The sequence below is a fragment of the Phodopus roborovskii genome, unplaced genomic scaffold (assembly GCF_943737965.1).
Source record: "Phodopus roborovskii unplaced genomic scaffold, PHOROB, whole genome shotgun sequence".
NCBI classification, from domain to species: Eukaryota; Metazoa; Chordata; class Mammalia; order Rodentia; family Cricetidae; genus Phodopus; species Phodopus roborovskii.
The window spans coordinates 2,260,415-2,280,747 of NW_026125575.1; the positions used below are offsets into that span (position 1 = coordinate 2,260,415).

General features: G+C 48.2%; 1 protein-coding gene across 1 annotated transcript in view; it reads right to left on the minus strand.

Moving 5' to 3' along the window:
* Window positions 1-20,333, minus strand: part of Ptprn2 (protein tyrosine phosphatase receptor type N2) — a 629,714-nt gene that overhangs the window by 57,313 nt on the left and 552,068 nt on the right. Inside the window, exon 15 of the mRNA XM_051177829.1 lies at window positions 6,735-6,882. Coding sequence (XP_051033786.1) covers window positions 6,735-6,882 — 148 coding nt within the window. The remainder of the gene's footprint in view (window positions 1-6,734; window positions 6,883-20,333) is intronic.

The window sequence follows — 20,333 nt, forward strand, 5'->3', positions numbered from 1 at the left end:
GCACCATGAGGAGGGGCCATGTAGAGACTGGGAAGCTAGAACAAGCCAGGTGTTCCCTGGTAAGATATGGCCATGTAGAAATACATAGATAGATAAGTAGTTATGGGTTAATAATTAAGATAGGGCTAGCCAGTAAGAAGCCCTAGCCATCAGCCAACAGTTTTATAACTAATAGCATCCCTGTGTTTATTTTGGGCAGAAAGGTAGCTGCTGGACCAGGCTGGAAAGAAACTACAGTTACACTTGAGGGCTGGATTTGATCCCCAGCATCAGTATGAACTGTCAGGCATGGTGGTGCAAATCCTGTAACCCAGAGACTGGAGGATCCCTGCAGTTTTCTAGCCAGCCAGCCTAGCTTAATTGATGAGCTCCGTGCCAATCAGAGATATTGTCTTAAAAAAAGGTGGACAGCATTCCTGAGCACGCACTGTTATGATTTGTGGAGAACAGTAATGCTGCTGGTCTGTGTGTTGTGAGGCTTGTCTGGGAGACAGGAGGTTCCATCTTTGACAGACGTCATGATACTCAATGGGGACCCATAGATGTGTCCTCTGATCTCTGGAATGATGTCTTAGGATCAATAAGATTGTTCCAGGAAAGCACGGGAAGAACAGGCAGCTGGAACTCTCCCATTTTTTTTAACTCAGAGACTTAACCGGCAATAAGCATTTGTGGAAGAACACCCAAGAACCCAGAAAGACCAGCCAGCTCACAGCCAGAACGAGGGCATACATCTTCTGGAGAGGCAGAAGAGGAGTGTCTCAGGAAGGCGGCTGCAGTCTATGCGGCAAGAGCGATGGACACAGTTGTTCAAGAAGCAGTGTCCCCACCAAGCATGGTGGCACATGCCTCTAATCCAATTGTTTGGGAGTGAGAGGCAGAGGCTGGAGGATCTCTGTGAGTTCCAGAAGCAGTGGCCTTGACTGTAGTGGATACGGGGAAGAGTAGGGGACAGAGCTCTGTGAGGATGCAGGGGCCATGGTCCAGAATTTCCCATGGAAGTCCAGCATCTGATGCTATCCGATGCTACCAGACTAAGGATGGATGAGGCTGCTCCCTAGTCTAGGAGGAGACTTCACTAGTCACCTCTCTCCATTTCCCCTGGAAGGCCAGCAGATCCTTCTTCACCAGTAGGTATTTTTATCACCCTTCTGTTGTGGCAGAGATGCCTGCAGTAACAGCCCAGCCCCAACGTGGGTCTGGGTGTACTCAGCTGGTTCGTCATCAGTGTGGTACCAGCAGCCTGCACTGATATGGCAACTCCCACAGCCAGGAGCATTAAGTGAGTGGACACGACAGGACAGCCAGCTCTCACTTGTAGAGCTGCCCATAAGCTGCCTGTAGCTGACTGTCCTCACCGCCCTTCCCCCACATCTGGCTTCCTTGTCTGCCTCGTGAGTGGTATCACCATGGCCTCCCTGACTCAAGTTGGTATGAGTTCTCCCCCTGTGTGGCCCACTTGCCTTTGTCTCATGGAGGCCCAGGGTGTGAACTCTTGGGTGGAAGGCTGTTCTCTTGCCCCCTGACCCCGCAAGGCAGATGACAAGAAGCAACCACCAGGCATTTAGATATCTGGTCGTGGGTACTCAGGTGTATGTGGTGTTCTCGATTGGGACTCCAAATAGAATTAGCCTGGTTTCTGACGAAAGCCCACCTTTCGCTAATTCTTGCAAGCCTCACTCTGCTGACAGTGGAGGAGCTATGGAGTCAATAAGAATAAGTAGAACGGGGATGGAGACAGGAAGGTGAAGAGGAAGCATGCAATGGGGAGAGGAGGCTCCATGCACCGAGCCGTGGAACACGCTGGCCCCAGTAGCTCCGTGGTGGAGGTGGGCTGGCCCAGACACATCTCTCAGGCTGCCAACTGGGAGATCGGCTTCACTAGGGGCACGCAGGGAAGGAAAGTAGGGCTGTTACAGATCTGAAGTAAGAGCCATGAGGGTTTCCTGCTTAAGACAGAGTGAGGGACAAACAGCTGGTGTGCATGATGGGAATATCAAGGACCCTAGAGCATGGAGCCTGGCTCCAGACTGAGTCATGTGTCCTTGACACAGGTCATGGAGTTGGGACCTGTTCCAGATGACAGTATCCTGTAACAGTGGGGGCTGCAGACTTGGACTCTAGGAGCCAAGGAGTGGCCTTGGTGGGAACTTGCCCTGATGGCCCTCTGTTGTGGATGTCTAGGTCCCAGTTCTGGGAAAGACGGAGCTGCTGCTATGCAAGTCACTCATCAGCTGTTATGGAGCCTGAGTGAGCCAACTAGGTCAGATGACATCAGTCCTTAGTGATAAGAATGTCTTTTTTTTTTTTTTTTTTTTTTTTTTTTAGATGTGCGCCAATGTATTTTAACGTCATTATGCCTATAATAAACTCATCATTTGGACCAGAATAAAGTTACACAGCTATGCTGAGTTGGAGTGGCTGAGCCTAGAGCCAGTTTGTGGGTAACTGCCAAGTGATTCCAAGGGGGGAGGGGGAGGCTTTAAAATGGTATCGGGAAGTTTGGGGGTACCATGCCAAGCACTGTAAGGAGAGTCCCTGGGAAACAGCATACAAGCTGTGATGGGCCAGTTCTGCGGGCAGTCAGTTGAGGGTGAAGGCAGAGTATACAACCACATTTTAGTTCTCCCCACTGGCAGTGGGGACAGTGCTGAACCCAGCATTGTCACAGGAAGACCTGGGGGAACTCCTGGCCAGCAGTGGCCACACAATGTTTGCACATATTTAGACAAGCTCAAGCTAGAGCTGTCAGGCTCTGCGATGGGTGTTTCATGTTGCTAGTTCTATAACTAGACCTCTCCCAGAGGATGCCTGATGGATGCACAGAGGAAGGGAGGCGAACACTGCTTGGCACATTGGCTGTCTCCTTTTACCAGTGACTTGAAGATGTGAGAAATGCTGGGAAAGAGAAGGCAGTGATGTCCAAGAGAGGCAGGCAGGGAGCAGAAATCCCTGAGATTTAACCAGGCTCCCTCTGGTAGAGAGGATGATGGGTATGGCTCCTCTGTTATAACTCACTAACCATGGATTGCTGGGCAGGGCTGGCATCCTGGAGCTAACAACCATCTTTAGGGAAATAATCTCAGATCGATCCTGATGGCAACGTGGAAGTGAGCCAGCATGGCCCAAGTGAGTCCCACACAAATGTAGATGTGTACTCCCTCGCTCCATGTGTAAGAAAGTTAGGACTCAGGTGTAGTTGTATAATATTTATAATTTATTAAAGCTTGCCTGAGGATTCAGAAAGCAAAGTCAGCCACAAGCCATAGAAGCCTTTAATCCCAGCAGCCAGAAGATAGGAGGCTGTGGTACACCTAGGAATCAGGATTAAGATATGGATGGCTTTCTTGTGAGTCCAAGGCCACCCAGATATACACAAGAGCGAATGAATCTAAAAGAGAATTATAGCTCACATCTATAATCCCAACATTAGGGAAGGTTATAAGACAGAAGTGAAAGCTCAGTAGAGGCATTCAGTCTCCAGCCATACTGAGGAGAGATTATAGTCTGAGGCTTGATGAGAGAGCTCATGGAGACAGGATCAGCCCATGCAAGCACCTGCCAAAAGCCAGGTGTGAGGATGGAGTACCCTTAAGGGGACCTGGGAGGATTTCCTACCACAGGGAGCAAGCTGGCTGCCTGTCATATCCGCTCAACCCCTAGGACAGCAGAGGTTGTTTCTTGACACTGCCCCAGCACGAGACAAGAGGCCACTCTGCCCCAGACCTTGTCACACACCTGGGTCTCCAGCTCTCTGATCTTTTGTTTTTTTCCCCAAGAAACGTTCCTCCTCATGGCTTCAGAATCATGATATCTTTCTGTCATCATAAATCAGAGTCAAAATTTTCTTTCACTTATCTAAGATAGTATGCCAAGCTAGCATTGTTATATTTCTGCTGCTGATTTTGAAACAGACGAACATACTATTGCATAATCCTTTGTAAGCATGCACAAAACCGTCAAAAGCCTATTTAAGTTCTTCAAAGTTCCAAGAAGATGCATGATGGGGTGTGTCCTTCTGTAAATGTGCTTCTCTTATTGGTTCATGAATAAAATAGTGTTTGGCCAATAGAGGCAGGAAGATAGGTGGGACTAGGCAATAAGGAGGATTCTGGGAAAGATAGGCAGAGAGAGAGACAGTGAAGAGACTCCAGCCATGTAGAGTCCAGGAAGATACGACAGGCCAGGCATTCTCTGGTAAGATAACGCCATTTGGAAATACATAGATTAGTAGTTATGGGTTAATAATTAAGAGAGAGCTAGCCAGTAAGAAGCCCTAGCTATCGGCCGACAGTTTTATAACTAACAGTGCCCCTGCGTTTATTTGGGGCTGAACCAGGCTGGAAAGAAAGCTCCAGCAACAGATGCAGGTAGACATAGTCCCATGCCGGCCAGGTGCCTTGTAAAATGTGGGCTGCCGCTTCTTTGAGGATTTGATGGTGCTGGAGAGTCTGGGCTGGGGGATGCCCGTCACGGGCATTCCTACTTGGGCAGGGGTTTTGACATACCCATACTGGCAAAGGGGCAGGGGGTGGAAAGCTGTAGGTGGGGGTTGGGGTGGAGCAGAAGGCTGCATCCCGAGGGGAGCTGGATGGAGGTTAGGAGCTGGAAGGCATGAATGAAGGAAAAGATATACGGAGGGCCAAGAGTATTACAGCAAGGGGGCACACATTCAGAGCGACAGATGTGGTCTGTTTTGTTCCTAGACACCAAAGGGCACCCCAACAGGAAGTAGAGAGGGCTGGGAGACTGCATCCTCTTCCTGCCACTCACTCTCCTGTGGTGGGCTGCCAGCATGCACTCTCACAAGCGGAGCCATGTGAGGGAAATGCCCCTCTGTGTCCTTCGACGCTGGCAGGGCCACTCCCATTAATAAGAGTAAAGGGGGGGAGCAGGGGTGGAATCCAGACTCTGCAGAATCCCCCCTCCATTCCCTCAGAGTCGGGAACAGGGGTCAGCAAGCCCTAGCCAGAAAGCACTGCTTGGGAGGGTGGGTGGGGAAATCGGAAGAGGATCTCAGAATAAAAGGCCGGCCTCTAACAGAAACGCTCATGGCCAGGGTTCCTGTAGCTGGAGAAACTGATTGCTGGGTGACAGAGTCCCATCGCCTGGCCCGGCACCAGGAGGTGGTACTAGTCATGTTCCAGGCACTCCTGGAAGCATTTGCCTTCCTGCCTCATTCTAGCCTGGGGCAGACAGGGCTGAGCATCTTGTCTGTCACAGAGGCCCAAGGGCCCTGGTCCTCCCCTACCTCCACCACAGCAGGGTGTCACATCCTTATGGGAGGGAGGGCATGTCCTGAGGGACAGGCTTCAAACTTAAGATCAGTCAGATGTCTTCATCCCATCTCCCCCCACACACACACTCTTCACAGCCACCACCACCCCATTTACTATAGCTCCACTATAGGGACAGACAGCAGCCTGGCCCTCACCATCCCAGCGCCTGTCAGGCTTTAACAAAAATAGCTAGTTGATTGGCTGTGCTTTGTTCCGCTTTGCTTCTAAATAAAAAGCCTGTAGGTTACAAAGGTTTCGGATCATGGCTGTCTAAAGAGGAGCATGCTCTGACCCCATGGAAGCACAGGGTGGAATGCCAACTTCTCTCCGGCAAATGTTCACCCAGAGGAGGGTGGTCTGGATTCTAAGGGCTCGACATTCTGCATGACTTTAGCACATGATTCCTGGCCTTAAAGCTCGGGCCAATCTCCCACATTTACTCTAAGGTGTAACCAAGGGGTTCCGGCTGACGCGGGTGCTATAGCGTTCTGCTACTAGGATGAGGGTCCCCAGATGCCCCTGGGCAGGATGCTGCAAAGCCCCGGGGTGGGGGCTAAGTGTCAATGTGTTCTCTGCCATCTCAGCATGGATGCTCACTCTGTGGACTCTTTTGATGCTAACCTGAGGCCAGCACGGCTTTGCTAGACTCTCAAAACCGGGCTAACAAAGTTCATGTTATTATTTCTGGGATACGAACCAGTACCTCTTGTCTTGAGGCAGTGGAGAAGCTGAGTTATTCGCATTCGTGATTCATCATCAACAGGCCAGTGTTTATCAAATGGCCTATTTAAATGGGAGACCTTGGTCCCTGAGGGCTTCCTTGGGTGGGCTCATGTGTAAGTCAAAATCCAAACTTGGCCTAGAAAGGGTCTGTGGGCACCATGGCCAGTCATGTAGAGGAAGGCCAGGTGCTAAGTCCGTACCCCAGAGGCCCTGTGTCTTGCACGGCCACCTAGTGGATCTTAAGGGAAACTAAGTCCTCCACTGGAGTGGCTTCGGGACTGCAGTGACCCCCAACTGGAGTGAAGCCTCCAAGGTTTGTGGCAGTATTGTACCAGTGACACTAGTGACTGCTGTTAATGCTAAGCTGGGGTCTAAGCTCTAAGTTAATCATCATGCCTGTGCCCACAGCCCCATGCATTCACATAGTGCCCCATAGGTTTCCTACACCGGAGCAAACAGTCACAGTCACAGTGCTAGTTCTCATTATGGTTCCTGTGTCCCCAGCTGGCATTCTCGGGGCTCTACCGCTGGATCAAAAGGCTTTTGAGGATGGGACAGCTGCTGGTGGGCGGGGAGGGGGGCAAGGTTTTCAGTGGGGGGTCAGCTCAGCAGACAGAGAGAGAGGGGGTAGAGCTGAGGGGTCTGGCAGACCCTGATGGCGGGCGGAGTAAATCACAGCCAGATGTCCCTACCTCTCCTCCCCCTGCTAGGTCACCCAGGCTAGGTACGTACAGGTCAGTACGGCCAGGGATCGGTTCTTGGTCGCATTCTCCTCTCTCTGGGCCACAAGCGAGGCATTGGGCTCTGCTTGGTAGGTGCACAGCGCCTCCCACTCCTTCTCCAGGCGGTTCTTGTTCTTCAGATGGTCTTCCATGTAAGCCTGAAAGGGACACACACAGTCAGTCTTCCATGTGAGCCCGAAAGGGACACACAGTCAGTCTTCCATGTGAGCCTGAAAAGGACACACAGTCAGTCTTCCATGTGAGCCCAAAAGGGACACACAGTCAGTCTTCCATGTGAGCCTGAAAAGGACACACAGTCAGTCTTCCATGTGAGCCCGAAAGGGACACACAGTCAGTCTTCCATGTGAGCCTGAAAGGGACACACGGTCAGAGTCACAGGCCTGGGATCTAGGACTGGCCCTACCAGGCCTGCGATGCGTACAGTTGGAAACTACTCCAGTTTTTGTGCTTTGGCTCAAGGAGAAGCAGGGTTAGGGGCATGTCCACAGACCTGACAGTGGAAACCTTGGGAAACTTTTGAGTAGCGGCAGCATGTGCTTGAAAACTGCCCTGAGAACAGCACTCCTCAAGTCAAGGAAGGGAAAGGCACGGGTCAAATGAAGCCACAGGAAGAAATAGCAATGCATACTCGAAATCAAACAAACAAACACAACAACAACAACAACAACAACAAAAAACCCAGGACTAAACATAGCTACCAAGGAGCCTGGGGGAGGTATCTCAGCTAGTGACACCCTGCATGGCAAGTCTCCATCTTCTCCTCTTCCTAAGAGAACTGTTGGTTCTCAAACTAGTAACCTTTGAGGTTATCTACCTGGAAAAAAGTGAGCTACAAAGGGACACCCCTTTGTAGCCATTTGCCATGGTCCTGATGGAAAGCCTCCATCCGGGTAGAGGCTGACCCAGAACCACAGGCCCTCTGCTGAGGAGGAAGAACACTGAGCTTCCCACGGGCTTGGGGAGAGAAAGACACTCCTCCTCTGCTGACCCCCCCCCCGGGGTTGGGAGTGCCACTCAATGTACACAGATTCCTATTTACTGAGGAACTCCTGTGTTCTCAGATGGTGCTACCAACCCACTAGGCACAGACACAACACACATTAGCACGGGCCACAAATGTGCTGTTAGCATATACGCAACCATGTGGCAGGAAACACAGAGTCAGGCAGCCATCTAGGGTCAGTCCAGAGCGAGGGAACTCAGATCCACCGCTTGAGGGCCTATCTCTCTCTTACTGTGGGGTCTACATAGAAGTTGTTTTTTTTTTTTTTTTTCCTTAGAGTTGGAACTCCACTGAACCATTTAAACCTGGAGCTAAGGTCTATGATGAAACCTGGACATCTCCCATATGAAGGATGGATCTCCATATGGGAGATGCCACTCTGTAAATAAGTTTCTTGTATTGGTTAATGAATAAAACACTGTTGGCCAATAGGAAAGCAAGATAGGTGGGACTAGGAGACAAGGAGGAGAGAGGAAGAAGTAGGGAGGAGTCAGCATGGAGAGACTGGAGAGAGCAGAGGTCTGGGCCCTCTGTCCGGTAAGATGAGACCACGTGGAAATACTTAGATTAATAGAAATGGGTTAATAGTTAAGACAGAGCTAGCCAATAAGAAATGCTAGTAACTGGCCAACAGAATTATATCAAATACAGCGTCTCTGTGTGTTATTTGGGGCTGGCGCGGCAGTGGGCCCAGCGGCGGGGAAAACTACTCATAACACCCATGTTAACCAAAGGAAGCAGAGTTGGCCCCTGGCTTGTTCCAGGCTTAGTTTTCCCAGTACTTGCCAGTGAGCACACACCACTACTACCTGTGGCTGAGGGCATAAAGGCCTCTGACCATTCCCGGCCACTGAGACCCTGTGGGGCCTCCACAGCTTACTAGTTCACTCACGGGGGGAATAGGAGGCCTTGGGAAGAGATGCTAGGAGGGCCACACCCAGCTGACGCTTGACTTGTGCAGGACGAAGTGGTCCCAGCCTCCAGTGTTGTCTGTAGCTCTGATTAGCACAGCTCAGCTTGCTTTCCTCCTCCCCCTTTCTCTTTCCTCCCCTGTTCTTTTCTTCCTACGCAAGTACTCTGTCACTGGGCTATATCTTCAGCCCTGATTGTGAGCTTTCAGCCTTCTATATGGAGCACTAAGGAGGTAAGGCGTGCTGTGGCTTGCTCCTTCTTCTCTCTGATCTCTCAGCGTCTCCCTCTATATCTGACTCCAGCAGATAAGGGAGCGATTTCCTGTTTCTCCCTGCTTACATCCTGTTTCCACCCAGCTACCTCACTTCCTGTCTGTCTGTACAGTCCTCCAGACCTCTATGGTTAGCTAGTGGCAAGCTTCATTCTCTGACCCCCAGACAGGCTTTATTTGTACAAACAAGATAGCACCATGCACAGTGCTGGCGCTCAGGGCCCTCTAGCGTGGAGTTGGAACCCATGAGACAGAAAGACGTAGAACTGAAAATGCTCCATCTAGAGAATGGAGTCGTGACCACCTTCCTTGGAGATAATAGTGGTGGAATCTGGGGAAATGGCTCATTTGGTAGAGTTAGTCATGCAAGCATGAAGGGTCTGAGTTTGATCCCAACACCCATGTAAAAACCAGCACGGTGGTCTTATTGCTGAGAAGGTGGAGGCAGGCAAGTCCTGGGGACTTTCTGGCCAGACTTAATCTAGTAAAACTGGCAAGTTCCAGGTTCAGCAAAAGATCCTGTCTCAAAATAAATGGTAGAAACTAGTTGAATGTACTCAACATCAACCGCCAGTGTCCACACTCACATAAACACACATGCATGCATACAACATACATAACCCATACATAAACACTTACATGTAAATGTGTGCACATATCCACACTCACATAAACACACATGCATGTATATACAATCAATACATGAATTCTTACACATAAATGTGTACTCATGTACAAACACACACACACACAAATAATCATTGAAGAACGTCAAAGGTATATTTTTGCACCCAAATTTTTTCTTTAAAACATATTATTGTATGTCTTACGTGTGTGGGTGCATTCCCCAGTGTGTATGTGGAGGTTGGAGGACTCGGCACTCCTTCTCCTGTGAGGTCCAGGAACTGAACTCGGGTTTTCATGGCAAGATCTCTGAATTGCCAGTCATCTTGCCCACCCTTCACACTAGTTCTCTGAGACAGGACAACACAATCTTAGCACGGTGTGGCACTCCAGTTTTGTGAGTAACCTGGCAGGGTTATTGGCTCCAGCCCTGGTGTAGGGACCAGTTAGGTGTACAGCCTTTGAGTCTGAAATGTTTCCTTTGCACTAGAAGCAGGCACTGACAGTACTGGGCAGAGAGAGTCCGGCCCTGGCTTTCCTTTTGAACACCCTTTCAGGAAGCCCATTATGAGCAGAGGCCCTTTTCTTGGCAAAAACAATGGGTTCTATGGCAGGCCTGGTGGTAGGTGTCAAGCGTTGAAGCGTAACTGTGAGTCCTATTAATGTGGACCACAGCTCTTTAAATGGCACAGTCGGCTTCATCACGATGTCATGGCAAGTTCACTTGAACTTCTATGTTTAAAGCAACCTGAGCTCTGGGCATCAGCTTGGGTGGTGGGAGGCAGGGAAGAAATTGATACTGTCATTTTCTTCCTGAGAATGAAGCCACTTATGGATAAACTTGATTATAATGAGGCCGGTCTAAGTTTTTGATTCTCTCAGCATGCTTTGCTCACCAGATTGTGTCTGGTCCTGCACATCTCCGTTTGGTCTGCATTTCCCATTGGTCTTTATACATAGCGTTGTTTACGCAACAAAAGGTGTCGATCACACCTCTGAGGCACATCCTAGGCTCTGGCACAGTTTGCCTTCATTGTCCTTTTGGACGGATTTGGCCTCACTTAGGAGGTGTACCTCTGGGTGTGTCTATTTGAGAGGCAGACTCACCGTGTGCATGGATGGCATCATCCATGAACTGGTGTCCCAGACTGAGGAAAAGGAGAAAGTGAACTAAGGGTGGACATTCCTCTCTCTGTGATCCGGGTCCTCTGTAATGTGTGCTAGCAGTCTTATACTCCTGCCACTCCAGCTGCCTTGCCCCCGCCCTCTGCCACCATCTTGACAGGCTACCTCCTCAAACCACCAGGCAAAACAAACTCCTCCTCCCTTAAGTTGCTTTCTGTCCACTATTTTGTTGCCACAATTAATATGAAGTCTCTCTTCGTATTTTGTGGTTTGTGGTTAGGAGTCTGTGGGAGGGAGGCTCTGCCTTTGTGGTGAAATAACACATTTTAATCAGTAAAGACAAAACCCAAAAGTTGGCACCTGAGTTCCGTCCTGTGGCCTGCTCTTACAGGAGGAGCAGTGAGACCAGAATAGACTGGGCAGTGCTCTCTGACCAGCCAGGCCAATGAACTTGCAATTTAACTGTATCACACTTACTCTGTAGAGGGCATTCAACCGTGAGCCTTTTTAAATGGCCATTTAAACATCTTTATTTCATGTAGAAGTGCAGGTGTGAGAACTGAATGGTGGGAGGCCTTCTGGTTTTTGTGAGTGTGAATGCTCACATAAGAGTGTGTATGTCCAGTGTCTTCCTTAATCACTGTCTACCTTATTTATTTTATTTTAGGCAGTCTCTCCTCACTGAATCTGGAGCTAATTCATCTAGAATGGATGACCAGTGGATTCCATGGATCCTCCTTTGCAAACACAGGGATTCCTGGCACATGCCACCATGCCTGGCTTCCATGTGGTGGCTGGGCCACATGCTTGTGTGCCAAGCAATTTACCTACAGAACTATCTTCCTACTCCTAGGGGGGTTGGCTTTTAAATTGTGACTTTCTGGCTATATAAACAGCACATAAAGAACTGGATAGACAATGAAGATGGAATGAAACAAAACATGCAGACAACCAACACCAAGGAAGATGCAAATCTTTAGTGAATTTTGCTCTTCCTGGTACTTGGGAGGGCTGGTTTTGTTTGTTTTGTTTGTCATAGTTTGTTTTGTTATATTTAGTGCTGACTATGGTTGTTTAGGCTTTGAACACTTAGCAATGTTATAGAATTTTCATTTAAAAAAAATGAAAAGATGTCCATACCAGGTTTGATCTTACATATGAGAAACCAAATGCTAGAGAAGTTAAACAGCTGACTGAAGATTCCGTCTAACCCCTCAGGATCCACTGTGACCTTGTCCTAGCAGTGTCCTAGTAGTGGTCACAGCCCCCTCATGGACTTCATGTCACAGTACCCACTCTCTAGTTGCTTCTTCACAAATCTGTGTGAGTATTGACCTGGTGGGGACACTTTCTAACACCTCAGTGAGTGGGTGTCTGAGTCTGGCAGGGCTCTCTATACAGTATGGCACGCCTTATAATAATGCTACAAGTTAGCTTAGCAAATTGAGCCAGTAAGAGTTTAACAGCAGCAACTTAGTAACAAGTTAGTAACAGTAACAACAGCTCAGATCTCAGTAACCCTAACACTTTTTACACTTTTCCCTTGAAGGATACACTTCTTCCTTCCTTCCTTCCTTTTGTTTCTTTCTTTCTTTTTCTTTTTTTTTTTTTTTTTTTTTTTTTTTTTGTTTTGTTTTGTTTTTTTTTTTTCATTCAAGTTGACCGCATCATTCTTGTGCTTTGGCCTATTACTAAGCAGAATAATGCTTACTTGAATTCCACCACGGTACTGTGGCAGTTGATTTGATGTTAAGAAAGTGACTAGCAGGTGGGCAGTGTGTCCGCAGGGGATATACCAGGCAAGAGTGTGATTTGTCTGGCTAGAATGAGAAGGCTTCAGATTCCATCACAGTACTCAGAAGGGTGTGCATTTAAATTTTATCGGTGATTTTATTTTCTATATATTGTTCTCAGACCACAAGTGACTGCAGGTAGCTGACATTTAAGAAACGAGAGAGGGTCTGGGGGTGTTGATGGTATTTAATCCATTTCTAGAATCACCAAGGGTGGGCTAGCATTTTTTTTTGATCACCTTCCCCTTCAATAGCTTGTTGATTTCCATCCCACACGACTGCGGTTCCAACTGTCTCTCCTGTGATCAGCTGCTGTGCTTCTGCTAGAACAAACCCATCCACAAATGGAGGCCCAGCTCAAAAACCAGCTCCGCATTCACCATTCTTACTGGGACCAAGAGTCAAGCCCTGCCCACAACACCCCATATGTGTTAGTGTCTGTACTGGCTGGTTTTATGGCAATTTGACACAAGCTTGAGTCACCAGAGGAGGGAGCCTCAACTGAGAAAATGCCTCAGTAAAGTCAGGCCATAGGCAAGCCTGTATGGCATTTTCTTAATTAGTGATTAATGGGGAAGGACCCAGCCCGTTGTTGTTGCTTTTTTTTTTTTTTTTTTTTTTTTTTTTTTTTTTGGTGGTGCTATCACTGGGCTGGTGGTCCTGGGTTCTATAAGAAAGAAGGCTGAGCAAGCCATGTGGGGTAACCATGGTTTCTGCATCACCTCCTTCCTCCAGGTCCTGCTCTATTTGAGTTCCTGCTCTGACTTCCCTCAGTGATGGACTAGTTATTGCCTGGAAATGTGAGCTGACATAAAAGCACTTTCCTCTCAATTTCCTTCGGTCATGGTTTTTCATCACAGCGACTATCATCATAGAACATTCCCCTATGATCCTGGAAGTTATAATCACCTCTGATAACTGTCTTATCCTGTGATCTGCCGTCTTGATGCCCTGTGTTCTGAGTCCTGGTATCATCTCCCCAGGACTTTCATGTCCTATGACCTGAGTCTTGCTGTTACCCCATGGCCTTCTTGCCCTGTGATCTGGAACCTACCATCACCCCATGACTTTGATGTCCTACACTCTAGCATCTGCCCTGATTCCTGCGACCCCCATCTCATGACTCCATTCTGACTCCAGTCTATGTAAAGAATGCTTGTCCCTGTCAATACACACACACACACACACACACACACACACACACACACACACACACACACACCCTGCTTGGTTCTCCATGCTTTCAGCTCTTGCTCTTCATGAAACCAATCTATTCTCGGGGAGATCGTGGTATTTCAGCCACTGTGGAAAGAGTGGTTGCTAGTCACCTGGGATTCCTGTAGCCCAGTGACAGATTAAAATTCTGTATTGAGGATGGATGCCCTACAAACCTTCTGAAAATTAGGAGCATTTTGAAAACAAACAAACAAAGCAACATAAGTTATTTAGAATGTTTCTCTGTAAATTTCCGTTCTGACTCTTCCATGACGGCGATTCAGGAAACATCTGTGAACCTGAGGCTCTTGTCCCAGTACTCTCCTCCAGTCCCCACTGAAGGTCGGCCCTATCATCTGGAGATACTGCAGTGGCCCCGGAAGCTCTTCCCTAAAGCCCTTCTACCCCTACAGTCTTCTCCTCTGATATATTCTCCTCCTTTTAAATGTCTGCCTCCGCTGCCCTCTTTGTCCGTGCCCCCGCTGTCCCTGTACCCCTTCTGGAGTCTCTCTTCTACTTTCAAGTCTATTTTTAAAACCTAGTTTCCATGCTTTAGAGGAAAGGTGCAGTATTTTGCCTCGCATGATGGTCTCCTGCAAGTGGCAAGATTCCATTCATTCTTTATGGTTGGATGAAACGCTGTTGGTCTTAGCCCACTTTGCGTTCAGATCCCGGGCGGGCATTGTCCCTTCATGGACCTCCTCACCTTAATGCATGTCACGGCTGTCCTCAGTGCACACACCAGGCACCTTCCTCTGTGCATACCAGGATGCCTTCCTCTGTGTTCAGGACAGATGCCCTTCGCTGTGCACCATGGGAGCCATGCTCTGTGCATACCGTGAGGGATCATTTGAGACCCAACAAGCCCCATGCTGAACTAAGGTCCCTGGCTCCTGGGGGCCATCTTCAACCAGCAGTCACCATCGTATCTGTCCCCATCCCGGGTGGTGCCTCTGTAGAGAAGTATCAGGACCCACAGGATAGAGGGAGAGGTAGACAGGCTGAGATGGAATCAGCCCCCTGATGTATGACCCCACCGTGACCTTTAGGAGCTGGTGCTTGCAGTTCAGAGGTTTTGTATGAGATGCTGGCCAGGCTCTTAGGGTATGCCAGGCAGCACATCTTCATCCTTTAGCTATCGGCTGTGTTCTCAACAGAGATTTTGGGATTTGAAGGGCACATGTTTAGAACCCAGCTCGGCATTTTCCTTATTTTGAGCTCCCCTAAGAGACTCCAAGACCACTGATTCAGTCTTCAAGGGAGGGATGTCCATCCTCTGGCATGTCGATACTTTCTAAGGGTGAGATAGATGTGTTTTCACTACAGTTTAGTGACATATGGCCACAGGCAACAAGCCTACCTTGGCGGTAGAACTGGGGCAGGCCTAGGGGTCCCTCCCTGGTGCTACTTCTTACACATGGCAGCCACCTTGGCACCCCCAGAAACCCAGCATAGCAACAGCATGGCATCTAGGGGGCATCAGCATGAGGCTGGCCCATTAAAGACCCAGGCTCTGTGTTCCTTTGGTGACTCTTTCCTCTCACTGTGATAGAAGGCCTCGGGAAAGATTTATTGTTAGCATCAAGTCGAATAATGAAAATAAACTCATTCCTTGCAACACAGAACTCAAGGACAGAGCTTTCAGAAATAAGCCCTCCAGGGTCCACCTGATGCTATTTCACTAGTCAAGATACACAAAGAACATCAATGTCGGCGTTAAAGGAGGCCTCTGGGATCACAGGCAGGGAATACATAGAAGGTCCCCACAAGGCTTCATTCTCACCGTGACTCTGCAAAAAGCAAACTCTACCCACCTTGTGGGGGAACATTTATTTTTTTAAAAGGCTGAGATTTGGAGGACTTGGTCTGGAGCAATTAGCTCTAGGGAAACTAGCCTTCCAGCCCCTCCTGGTTTCCCTCTGGAGTCCATTACAGCACAATGCCCTTTAATTTACGGATGTTACAGCCAGACCTTTTGTGCAAGAATACAATCCATTTATATTTTCCTTGTGACAATATCTGAGGTCTGAGCTTTAGCATTACAAGTCAGCCTGATGCTTTTGAAAACAAGGGATAAGACGCAGCATTGATGCCATTTGGGGGAAACCGATGACCTTTGTTTCTCTAAAAATAAACACTGCCACCTGTCTTCATTAATGCATCGAAGGGAGGCATCCACGTCAAGTGTTTGAATTTCAAAGGCAAGACATTTGAAGTTCTGCATAAAACACAATCTGTGGCAGGACAGAGCGGGTGTAGCTACTCGCCTTTGCCTTGTGGACATGTCAGCGCAGATACAAAGATTTAGGGGGTAGCACACACTTGCTTAGGTAAAGCTTGCTGATAATCCAAAGGCCTGCAGCTGGCACACCCTAAATGCCATCCGTTAATATCATGTGGCAGGCACATTACGTATTAGAAATCAGAGATGCAAAATAGCATGAGAAAACTCAGTGAAGGGCACAGTCAAGTGGTCAGAGGGGAAAGTTTCATTATCTCCTTTTAGCTTAGGAAAACTGTGCTTGGAACAAGAGCTGCAGACTCTAAAAGGAAAGAAGCAGAGAGGCATGGGGGGGGGATTACAGATGATCTCGATGCCCATCTTGTGAGATCTACCAGGGCGATGTCCCGGCCAGCCCCCTGAGAATAAACATAGACACGCTGTCCTGAAATCCAGTTTCTGGATTCTCCATGCAGAGCCTGAGAAGGAGGAGTAGGGCAAATGGAAACACGGAGGAGTCCAAGTCCCTTTGGGGAGCTTTTTCTTCCTAGTGTGGTTTAAAGATTGAGAATGAGGCATCTCGGTCATCAGCCACGGTAAAATACCAGGCCTCCCTTCGCCTAGTGACCTGGGGAGTGGCAATGCAGATGCAGCATGCCAGCAAAGGAGGCCTCCCGTATGGCTAAGAGCTGGCTTTGCCGGTAAGCCTGAACTAGGACAGACCATTCTCAAGTTTGCCTTCTGAATGCTTTGCTTCTCAAGCTGAGCAGTTCTGACCAGGGACCTTGAAACGCTGTTTGCAATGTGACTTCTCAAATGGCTAAGAAATATACTCTCCGTCCTCTTATGGAAACCAATCCAACTGTGAGGATAATAAATAATAATAATAATAAAAACCATAAAACATTGGTACAGTAGAAACACCTAAAAACGGAAAGCCATACAGGAAGTCCCCAACAGACACTCAGTTAAGGCGGAGGAAACACGGCTTCCTGAGTACGCAATGACGATGTAACAGCACAGAGGAGGAACAGCAAGTTTGGTGTGTATGGGTCTGAGGCCACAGACATTGATAAGTTATTTATTTGTTTTTTTTAAATCCTTTTTATGTATTAAGGTGTGGCAAGGCAGGCCTTGTCATCCTAGCACAAGATTAAGGCTAGGCTGGGCTGCAGAGAGAGTTCAAAGCCAGTCTGGTCTACATAGGGAGCTCCTGACTCAGTCATCCCCCAAGTCCTTTCTGTAATGGGAAATGCATGAACTAAAAACTCCCTGGTCTCAAACGATGCTCAAGAAGCTGGTGCATCCCTTCCCACGTATCATGGGAAGTGGCCCCGGGGTGGACCCATTCCTTGCTTCAGATGGGAACTGAAACAGCCACATTTCATTTGCTTTGGAAGGTGAAAGAAGAAAGGCTAACTCTACCAAGTGGTGGGTCAGGCACAAACGGTGATTAAATCTTGATTGCACGGAATTCAGTCTATTGGAAAGTGAATTATTAATGATACATTGTCATTATTCCATAATGTTGACTTTTGGGATTCCCAATCCAGGCTGAAGCTTAGAATTACAAGTTCCACTGATAAAACATTGCTAGATGCCCAGATGGTCTGAAGGGCTGACTTAGACCCTGGGTCATCTTCATTGCTCGTCACCGAGATGCTAGAAATGGAGCCCAGGGCTGTGTGCATCCTAGGCTAGCACCTTGGCTCTGAGCTGTACCCTAGCCCACTACACAGAGATCACCAGAGCTTGGAAAGATGCCCCTGGTGTCCAAAGACAGAGGATCCTGTAGGCTGTCAGCGCTCCACTAGACTTTATGGTGCAGATTTATAAACAAAACCAAACCACAGTTTTGTAGACCTAGGACTAAAGTCAAGATGGAACATATCAATGAACACATTCTTCCCCAGAAGTATTCTGATTAATAAGCCTAAAGAATTAATTAACTTTGTCCTTATTCCCCACTCATAAAAAGTAGGGGAAGCCTTGTTCCTTCATACAGGGGAGTCTGTTTCGTTGTGGAATTTTCCAGCTGGGCATGCTATATGGTGTGGAACAGGACAGGGTCAGGGATCTCTGTGTGAAGACTATAGGGCAAGTCAGTGCTTTTCTGTGGACAACAATCCTTGCACATTTATACTGTCAGGCTGTTGTTCTCGAGGAATTCTAAATGAACAATTTTATGAATCCCATTATCTTACTTAACATCATAAAAATTAAGGTTATGTGAACATTGGCAAAATAACAATGATGAATAGAAATGAGAAATAATTGAAGGCATTGTGCCACCTTTTCCTGGTGTGCAGAATTATTAATATTTGCAGTCAGGGCAAGGTGTTTTGTCTGGTGAGCTGGGTCTGCAGCCTTGGAGCAGTATCTGGTTAAATTCTGTCCCTTCCTGCACTCCTAGTGTCTGAGCAGCCTGTCCAATGGATCTGAGAACTGAAGGCTCTGGAGCCCAACTGTCAGAGCTCAGACCTGAGGGGTAGAGCCCCTGGGCTGGAGAGTCCCCGGAACACAGATAAACATAATTAACAACACGACAAAGGCACAAACTCAAAGGATGTGAGGGCTGGCTGAGCTGGCACAGGCACCACGTTTGTGTGTTTGGAGTAGCTCTGAGTTAAACAGGAAAGATCTGGAAATGAGAAGTTTGGGGCGTTGTGGGGGAAAGAGGGACTGCAAAGCTTCTAGACTAGTCATAGGTGAGAGTGGATTTGGAACCTTCCAGAGAGGAGTTGGCTGGAATGCAGAGGGAGGCAAAGCAAATCTGCCAGCCTGGTCATTCAGAAGCTTGGCTGTGGCAAGGAGCCAGGTGTTTATTTTAAGAGCCAGGGGAAGCCACTGAAGCATCTGCAGTAACAGAGGCATCCGGTGACAGTTTCTCTGAAAGGTCGTTCTGCACAGTGCAGACCGATTGCATAAGTCAGAACTCGTGCTGCCTCTGTATCCCTTTGCAGCAGCTTGAGATCTTTAAGACAACAGAAGAGAGAGAGAGAATGATGGAGAGGTGGGCATGGGTGCTGTGCAGAACAGACTAGATCTCTGTCCTCTTAACTACCCATCCTGTGCTTACTTAATCTTCCTCATCGCCTCCAGTTTCTGCAAGTTCCAGGTTACAAGTTCCTGAGTTGCTTAAACTCTATCCCACCAAGAAACAATTCTTACAATTTGATCTAACGAGGCCCAGCAATGGGATGAGAAAAAAAATGATAAAAATTCCATCAATAACCTTAATGTTTCAGGCTTTTGTTACATAGTCCATCATTTGGACATTTAGTTAATGCCTCCATCTAGCTGTAGGCAACCTCACCAAAGGTAGCACTGAAAAGTCACAGACAGTAACTTAATCCCGGACTTGGGATTTGAAAACAGTCTAGGTAACATGGAGCATTGGATATGCTTTTTCAGAGGAGGTGGTCTTGGAGCACACGGGCTTAGCTCCAATACACATCTCAATGCATGACTTTCCACAACAGTTACAATCCTAGCAAGTGGACCAACCCTGATGTGTGGGGACCCTGCACTGCCTCTCAGACCACTTGGGTTACAGAACCGACAGGAAACACAGAATATATTCTACGAAACATTCACACAAGGGAGGTCGAATGACTCCAGACACTAAGATAGAGAGGAAGATCTGGGGGTAGGGGGAAGGAGGAAATTTTAAGAAATGAAAACATACAGTTGTGCCTACTAAATGTGAGGTGACCTAGAAGTTCATAAAGAACTGAGCAGATGAGGCTTGCAACAACTGTCCTGTAGCAGGTAAGTCTAGCACGTGGGGATTTGCCTGGGAGATTGGCCACACCAGGCCTCCTCCATGCCTCCTTCCCCTCTCACCCACAGGAGCTCCACCCTCAGAGGGGTGTGAGTGTGGTCCTCGGTCAGCGCCACTGACTCAATGGACAAAGAATGGATTTCTAGGCCTCCCTGTAAGCTGAGAGATGCCTACCTGGCAGAGGACCTGGCACTTTCCTGGGCAACTGATAAATGCCTGCTGAACAACAAAGGAACAGGTTCCTCCCCAGTCCCTGGAGCAGGAGAGAGCCCCACAGTTGCGGCTTCTGTGTGGTCAAAGGCTGGTCACGGGGGACAGAAACCCATCGGGAGTCCTACCTCATCCACTGTGGAGACAGGTGGGAGAGGGCAGTCAGTGCAGGGGGCTCAGACAATAGGTCCTAGCTTCCCGGTAGTGTTCACTGTTTGTTATCTACAAGTGAACGAGCCACAAGGAAGGGATGGACACAGATATCTGTGACGTTAAACAATGAAATGTTTATTTTTAAAAAATTATTCTCACGTCTGTTAATGTTTTTTCTCTATCTGGCTTATAGACTCACCCTAGCCAGGGTATGTGGGAATATTGCATAATCCATTCCCAGAATGCACGAGCAGATCTGTGCCCCATAAAATATTCA